Below are 9,302 nucleotides of genomic sequence, written 5' to 3'. Positions count from 1 at the left end.
AGTTGGATATAGATAATGAGCCACCGGCAGACTCAGCAGAAACTATTAGAGAATGGGCTGATGAGCACTCTAATGAGAAGTTGGATATAGATGATGAGCCACCGGCAGACTCAGTAGAAACTATTAGAGAATGGGCTGATGGGCGCTCTAATGGGAAGTTGGATATAGATGATGAGCCACCAGCAGACTCAGTGGAAACTATTAGAGAATGGGCTGATCAAGGCTCTGATGAGAAGTTGGAAATAGATGATGAGCCACCATCAGACTCGGTAGAAACTATTAGAGAATGGGCTGATGAGCGCTCTAATGAGAAGTTGGATATAGATGATGAGCCACCAGCAGACTCAGTAGAAACTATTAGAGAATGGGCTGATGAGCGCTCTAATGGGAAAATGGATATAGATGATGAACCACCGGCAGACTCAGTAGAAACTATTAGAGAATGGGCTGATGAGCGCACTAATGAGAAGATGGATACAGATGATGAGCCACCGGCAGACTCAGTAGAAACTATTAGAGAATGGGCTGATGAGCGCTCTAATGGGAAGTTGGATATAGATGATGAGCCACCGGCAGACTCAGTAGAAACCATTAGAGAATGTGCTGATGAGCGCTCTAATGGGAAAATGGATATAGATGATGAGCCACCGGCAGACTCAGTAGAAACTATTGGAGAATGGGCTGATGAGTGCTCTAATGAGAAGTTGGATATAGATGATGAGCCACCAGCAGACTCAGTAGAAACTATTGGAGAATGGGATGATGAGCGCTCTAATGAGAAGTTGGATATAGAAGATGAGCCACCACCAGACTCAGTAGAAACTATTAGAGAATGGGCTGATGAGGGCTCTAATGGGATGTTGGATATTGATGATGAGCCACCGGCAGGCTCAGTAGAAACAATTAGAGAATGGGCTGATGAGCACTCTAATGGGATGTTGGTTATAGATGATGAGCCACTGGCAGACTCAGCACAAACTATTAGCGAATGGGCTGATGAGCGCTCTAATGAGAAATTGGATATAGATGATGAGCCACCACCAGACTCAGTAAAAACTATTAGAGAATGGGCTGATGAGCGCTCTAATGGGAAGTTGGATATAGATGATGAGCCACCAGCAGACTCAGTAGAAACTATTAGAGAATGGGCTGATGAGCGCTCTAATGAGAAGTTGGATATAGATGATGAGCCACCAGCAGACTCAGTAGAAACTATTAGAGAATGGGCTGATGAGCACTCTAATGAGAAGTTGGATATAGATGATGATCCACCAGCAGACTCAGTACAAACTATTAGAGATTTGGCTGATGAGCGCTCTAATGGGAAGTTGGATATAGATGATGAGCCACCGGCAGACTCAGTAGAAACTATTAGAGAATGGGCTGATGAGCGCTCTAGTGAGAAGTTAGTTATAGATGATGAGCCACCAGCAGACTCAGTAGAAACTATTAGAGAATGGGCTGATGAGCGCTCTAATGGGAAGTTGGATATAGATGATGAGCCACCGGCAGACTCAGTAGAAACTATTAGAGAATGTGCTGATGAGCGCTCTAATGGGAAGTTGGATATAGATGATGAGCCACCGGCAGACTCAGTAGAAACTATTAGAGAATGTGCTGATGAGCGCTCTAATGGGAAGTTGGATATAGATGATGAGCCACCGGCAGACTCAGTAGAAACTATTGGAGAATGGGCTGATGAGTGCTCTAATGAGAAGTTGGATATAGATGATGAGCCACCAGCAGACTCAGTAGAAACTATTGGAGAATGGGATGATGAGCGCTCTAATGAGAAGTTGGATATAGATGATGAGCCACCAGCAGACTCAGTAGAAACTATTAGAGAATGGGCTGATGAGCGCTCTAATGGGATGTTGGATATTGATGATGAGCCACCGGCTGGCTCAGTAGAAACAATTAGAGAATGGGCTGATGAGCGCTCTAATGGGAAGTTGGTTATAGATGATGAGCCACTGACAGACTCAGCAGAAACTATTAGCGAATAGGCTGATGAGCGCTCTAATGAGAAATTGGATATAGATGATGAGCCACCACCAGACTCAGTAGAAACTATTAGAGAATGGGCTGATGAGCGCTCTAATGAGAACTTAGATATAGATGATGAGCCACCAGCAGACTCAGTAGAAACTATTAGAGAATGGGCTGATGAGCGCTCTAATGAGAAGTTGGATATAGATGATGAGCCACCAGCAGACTCAGTAGAAACTATTAGAGAACGGGCTGATGAGCACTCTAATGAGAAGTTGGATATAGATGATGATCCACCAGCAGACTCAGTAGAAACTATTAGAGATTTGGCTGATGAGCGCTCTAATGGGAAGTTGGATATAGATGATGAGCCACCGGCAGACTCAGTAGAAACTATTAGAGAATGGGCTGATGAGCGCTCTAGTGAGAAGTTAGATATATATGATGAGCCACCAGCAGACTCAGTAGAAACTATTAGAGAATGGGCTGATGAGCGCTGTAATGAGAAGTCGGATATAGACGTTTAGCCACCACCAGACTCAGTAAAAACTATTAGAGAATGGGCTGATGAGCGCTCTAATGGGAAGTTGGATATAGATGATGAGCCACCGGCAGACTCAGTAGAAACTATTAGAGAATGGTTTGATGAGCGCTCTAAATGGCAGTTGGATATAGATGATGAGCCACCAGCAGACTCAGTAGAAACTATTAGAGAGTGGGCTGATGAGCGCTCTAATGGGAAGTTGGATATAGATGATGGGCCACCGGCAGACTCAGTAGAAACTATTAGACAATGGGCTGATGAGCGCTCTAAATGGAAGTTGGATATAGATGATGAGCCACCAGCAGACTCAGTAGAAACTATTAGAGAATGGGCTGATGAGCGCTCTAATGGGATGTTGGATATAGATGATGAACCACTAGCAGACTCCTTAGAAACTATTAGAGAATGGGCTGATGAGCGCTCTAATGGGAAGTTGGATATAGATGATGAGCCACTGGCAGACTCAGTAGAAACTATTAGAGAATGGGCTGATGAGCGCCTTAATGGGAAGTTGGATATAGATAATTAGCCACCAGCAGACTCAGTAGAAACTATTAGAGAATAGGCTGATGAGCACTCTAATGGGAAGTTGGATATAGATGATGAGCCACCAGCAGACTCAGTTGAAACTATTAGAGAATGGGCTGATGAGCGCTCTAATGGGAAGTTGGATATAGATGATGAGCCACCGGCAGACTCAGTAGAAAGTATTAGAGAATAGGCTGATGAGCGCTGTAATGGGAAGTTATATATAGATGATGAGCCACCAGCAGACTCAGTAGAAACTATTAGAGAATGTGCTGATGAGCGCTCTAATGGGAAGTTGGATATAGATGATGAGCCACCGGCAGACTCAGTAGAAGCTATTAGAGAATGGGCTGATGAGCGCTCTAATGGGAAGTTAGATATAGATGATGAGCCACCGGCAGACTCAGTAGAAACTATTGGAAAATGGGCTGATGAGCGCTCTAATGGGATGTTGGATATAGATGATGAGCCACCACCAGACTCAGTAGGAACTATTAGAGAATGGGCTGATGAGCGCTCTAATGGGATGTTGGATATAGATGATGACCCACCGGCAGACTCAGTAGGAATTGTTAGAGAATGTGCTGATAAGCGCTCTAATGGGAAGTTGGATATAGATGATGAGCCACCGGCAGACTAAGTAGAAACTATTAGAGAATGGGCTGATGAGCGCTCTAATGAGAAATTGGATATAGATGATGAGCCACCACCAGACTCAGTAGAAACTATTAGAGAATGGGCTGATGAGCGCTCTAATAAGAAGTTGGATATACATGATGAACCACCAGCAGACTCAGTAGAAACTATTAGTAAATGGACTGATGAGCGCTCTAATGAGAAGTTGGATATCGATAATGAGCCACCGGCAGACTCAGTAGAAACTATTAGAGAATGGGCTGATGAGCACTCTTATTGAGAAGTTGGATATAGATGATGATCCACCAGCAGACTCAGTAGAAACTATTAGAGAATGGGCCGATGAGCGCTCTAATGAGAAGTTGGATATAGATGATGAGCCACCAGCAGACAAAGTAGAAACTATTAGAGAATGGGCTGATGAGCGCTCTAATGGGAAGTTGGATATGGATGATGAGCCACCGGCAGGCTCAGTAGAAGCTATTAGAGAATGTACTGATGAGTGCTCTAATGAGAAGTTGGATATAGATGATGAGCCACCACCAGACTCAGTAGAAACTATTAGAGAATGGGCTGATGAGCGCTCTAATGGGAAGTTGGATATAGATGATGAGCCACCGGCCGACTCAGTAGAAACTATTAGAGAATGGGCTGATGAGCGCTCTAATGGGAAGTTTTATATAGATGATGAGCCACCGACAGAATCAGTAGAAACTATTAGAGAATGGGCTGATGAGCTCTCTAATGAGAAGTTGGATATAGATGATGAGCCACCACCAGACTCAGGAGAAACTATTAGAGAATGGGCTGATGAGCGCTCTAATGAGAAGTTGGATATAGATGATGAGCCACCACCAGACTCAGTAGAAACTATTAGATTTTTGCTGATGAGCGCTCTAATGGGATGTTGGATATTGATGATGAGCCACCGGCAGGCTCAGTAGAAACAATTAGAGAATGGGCTGATGAGCGCTCTAACGGTAAGTTGGTTATAGATTATGAGCCACCTCCAGACTCAGTAGAAACTATTAGAGAATGGGCTGATGAGCGCTCTAATGGGAAGTTGGATATAGATGATGAGCCACCACCAGACTCAGTAGAAACTATTATAGAATGGGCTGATGAGTGCTCTAATGGGAAGTTGGATATAGATGATGAGCCACCGGCAGACTCAGTAGAAACTATTAGAGAATGTGCTGATGAGCGCTCTAATGGGAAGTTGGATATAGATGATGAGCCACCGGCAGACTCAGTAGAAACTATTGGAGAATGGGCTGATGAGTGCTCTAATGAGAAGTTGGATATAGATGATGAGCCACCAGCAGACTCAGTAGAAACTATTGGAGAATGTGCTGATGAGCGCTCTAATGAGAAGTTGGATATAGATGATGAGCCACCGGCAGACTCAGTAGAAACAATTGGAGAATGGGCTGATGAGTGCTCTAATGAGAAGTTGGATATAGATGATGAGCCACCAGCAGACTCAGTAGAAACTATTGGAGAATGTGCTGATGAGCGCTCTAATGGGAAGTTGGATATAGATGATGAGCCACCTCCAGACTCAGTAGAAACTATTAGAGAATGGGCTGATGAGCGCTCTAATGGGAAGTTGGATATAGATGATGAGCCACCACCAGACTCAGTAGAAATTATTAGAGAATGGGCTGATGAGCGCTCTAATGGGAAGTTGGATATAGATGATGAGCCACCGGCAGACTCAGTATAAACTATTAGAGAATGTGCTGATGAGCGCTCTAATGGGAAGTTGGATATAGATGATGAGCCACCGGCAGACTCAGTAGAAACTATTGGAGAATGGGCTGATGTGTGCTCTAATGAGAAGTTGGATATAGATGATGAGCCACCAGCAGACTCAGTAGAAACTATTGGAGAATGGGATGATGAGCGCTCTAATGAGAAGTTGGATATAGATGATGAGCCACCAGCAGACCCAGTAGAAACTATTAGAGAATGGGCTGATGAGCGCTCTAATGGGATGTTGGATATTGATGATGAGCCACCGGCAGGCTCAGTAGAAACAATTACAGAATGGGCTGATGAGCGCTCTAATGGGAAGTTGGTTATAGATGATGAGCCACTGGCAGACTCAGCAAAAACTATTAGCGAATGGGCTGACGAGCGCTCTAATGAGAAATTGGATATAGATGATGAGCCACCACCAGACTCAGTAGAAACTATTAGAGAATGGGCTGATGAGCGCTCTAATTAGAAGTTGGATATAGATGATGAGCCACCAGCAGACTCAGTAGAAACTATTAGAGAATGGGCTGATGAGCGCTCTAATGAGAAGTTGGATATAGATGATGAGCCACCAGCAGACTCAGTAGAAACTATTAGAGAATGGGCTGATGAGCACTCTAATGAGAAGTTGGATATAGATGATGATCCACCAGCAGACTCAAAAGAAACTATTAGAGATTTGGCTGATGAGCGCTCTAATGGGAAGTTGGATATAGATGATGAGCCACTGACAGAATCAGTAGAAACTATTAGAGAATGGGCTGATGAGCGCTCTAATGAGAAGTTAGATATAGATGATGAGCCACCAGCAGACTCAGTATAACTATTAGAGAATGGGCTGATGAGCACTCTAATGAGAAGTCGGATATAGACGTTTAGCCACCACCAGACTCAGTAGACACTATTAGAGAATGTGCTGATAAGCGCTCTAATGGGAAGTTAGATATAGATGATGAGCCACCGGCAGACTCAGTAGAAACTATTAGAGAATGGGCTGATGAGCGCTCTAAATGGAAGTTGGATATAGATGAGGAGCCACCAGCAGACTCAGTAGAAACTATTAGAGAATGGGCTGATGAGCGCTCTAATGGGAAGTTGGATATAGATGATGAGCCACCGGCAGACTCAGTAGAAACTATTAGACAATGGGCTGATGAGCGCTCTAAATGGAAGTTGGATATAATTGATGAGCCACCAGCAGACTCAGTAGAAGCTATTAGAGAATGGGCTGATGATCGCTCTAATGGGATGTTGGATATAGATGATGAACCACCAGCAGACTCCTTAGAAACTATTAGAGAATGGGCTGTTGAGCGCTCTAATGGGAAGTTGGATACAGATGATGAGCCACTGGCAGATTCAGTAGAATCTATTAGAGAATGGGCTGATGAGCGCTCTAATGGGAAGTTGGATATAGATAATTAGCCACCAGCAGACTCAGTAGAAACTATTAGAGAATAGGCTGATGAGCGCTCTAATGGGAAGTTGGATATAGATGATGAGCCACCAGCAGACTCAGTTGAAACTATTAGAGAATGGGCTGATGAGCGCTCTAATGGGAAGTTGGATATAGATGATGAGCCACCGGCAGACTCAGTAGAAACTATTAGAGAATAGGCTGATGAGCGCTCTAATGGGAAGTTAGATATAGATGATGAGCCACCGGCAGACTCAGTAGAAACTATTAGAGAATGGGCTGATGAGCGCTCTAAATGGAAGTTGGATATAGATGATGAGCCACCAGCAGACTCAGTAGAAACTATTGGAGAATGTGCTGATGAGCGCTCTAATGAGAAGTTGGATATAGATGATGAGCCACCGGCAGACTCAGTAGAAACAATTGGAGAATGGGCTGATGAGTGCTCTAATGAGAAGTTGGATATAGATGATGAGCCACCAGCAGACTCAGTAGAAACTATTGGAGAATGTGCTGATGAGCGCTCTAATGGGAAGTTGGATATAGATGATGAGCCACCTCCAGACTCAGTAGAAACTATTAGAGAATGGGCTGATGAGCGCTCTAATGGGAAGTTGGATATAGATGATGAGCCACCACCAGACTCAGTAGAAATTATTAGAGAATGGGCTGATGAGCGCTCTAATGGGAAGTTGGATATAGATGATGAGCCACCGGCGGACTCAGTATAAACTATTAGAGAATGTGCTGATGAGCGCTCTAATGGGAAGTTGGATATAGATGATGAGCCACCGGCAGACTCAGTAGAAACTATTGGAGAATGGGCTGATGTGTGCTCTAATGAGAAGTTGGATATAGATGATGAGCCACCAGCAGACTCAGTAGAAACTATTGGAGAATGGGATGATGAGCGCTCTAATGAGAAGTTGGATATAGATGATGAGCCACCAGCAGACCCAGTAGAAACTATTAGAGAATGGGCTGATGAGCGCTCTAATGGGATGTTGGATATTGATGATGAGCCACCGGCAGGCTCAGTAGAAACAATTACAGAATGGGCTGATGAGCGCTCTAATGGGAAGTTGGTTATAGATGATGAGCCACTGGCAGACTCAGCAAAAACTATTAGCGAATGGGCTGACGAGCGCTCTAATGAGAAATTGGATATAGATGATGAGCCACCACCAGACTCAGTAGAAACTATTAGAGAATGGGCTGATGAGCGCTCTAATGAGAAGTTGGATATAGATGATGAGCCACCAGCAGACTCAGTAGAAACTATTAGAGAATGGGCTGATGAGCGCTCTAATGAGAAGTTGGATATAGATGATGAGCCACCAGCAGACTCAGTAGAAACTATTAGAGAATGGGCTGATGAGCACTCTAATGAGAAGTTGGATATAGATGATGATCCACCAGCAGACTCAAAAGAAACTATTAGAGATTTGGCTGATGAGCGCTCTAATGGGAAGTTGGATATAGATGATGAGCCACTGACAGAATCAGTAGAAACTATTAGAGAATGGGCTGATGAGCGCTCTAATGAGAAGTTAGATATAGATGATGAGCCACCAGCAGACTCAGTATAACTATTAGAGAATGGGCTGATGAGCGCTCTAATGAGAAGTCGGATATAGACGTTTAGCCACCACCAGACTCAGTAGACACTATTAGAGAATGTGCTGATAAGCGCTCTAATGGGAAGTTAGATATAGATGATGAGCCACCGGCAGACTCAGTAGAAACTATTAGAGAATGGGCTGATGAGCGCTCTAAATGGAAGTTGGATATAGATGAGGAGCCACCAGCAGACTCAGTAGAAACTATTAGAGAATGGGCTGATGAGCGCTCTAATGGGAAGTTGGATATAGATGATGAGCCACCGGCAGACTCAGTAGAAACTATTAGACAATGGGCTGATGAGCGCTCTAAATGGAAGTTGGATATAATTGATGAGCCACCAGCAGACTCAGTAGAAGCTATTAGAGAATGGGCTGATGATCGCTCTAATGGGATGTTGGATATAGATGATGAACCACCAGCAGACTCCTTAGAAACTATTAGAGAATGGGCTGTTGAGCGCTCTAATGGGAAGTTGGATACAGATGATGAGCCACTGGCAGATTCAGTAGAAACTATTAGAGAATGGGCTGATGAGCGCTCTAATGGGAAGTTGGATATAGATAATTAGCCACCAGCAGACTCAGTAGAAACTATTAGAGAATAGGCTGATGAGCGCTCTAATGGGAAGTTGGATATAGATGATGAGCCACCAGCAGACTCAGTTGAAACTATTAGAGAATGGGCTGATGAGCGCTCTAATGGGAAGTTGGATATAGATGATGAGCCACCGGCAGACTCAGTAGAAACTATTAGAGAATAGGCTGATGAGCGCTCTAATGGGAAGTTAGATATAGATGATGAGCC

The 9,302-nt window shown here is 44.0% G+C and overlaps 1 protein-coding gene across 1 annotated transcript; it reads left to right on the top strand.

Annotated features, from left to right (window-relative positions):
- Positions 1-6,956: 6,956 nt before the first annotated feature.
- Positions 6,957-9,066, top strand: LOC124779849 (protein IWS1 homolog). Its single transcript, XM_047253739.1, has 4 exons — positions 6,957-7,020; positions 7,104-7,600; positions 7,646-8,458; positions 8,566-9,066. The coding sequence occupies exons 1-4, from the start codon at positions 6,957-6,959 to the stop codon at positions 9,064-9,066; spliced, it is 1,875 nt and encodes a 624-aa protein (XP_047109695.1).
- Positions 9,067-9,302: the final 236 nt, after the last annotated feature.

The sequence above is a fragment of the Schistocerca piceifrons genome, chromosome 1 (assembly GCF_021461385.2).
Source record: "Schistocerca piceifrons isolate TAMUIC-IGC-003096 chromosome 1, iqSchPice1.1, whole genome shotgun sequence".
Taxonomy (NCBI): domain Eukaryota; kingdom Metazoa; phylum Arthropoda; class Insecta; order Orthoptera; family Acrididae; genus Schistocerca; species Schistocerca piceifrons.
The sequence above is the reverse complement of the archived record's forward strand: the minus strand, read 5'-3'. Positions and strand labels throughout refer to the sequence as shown.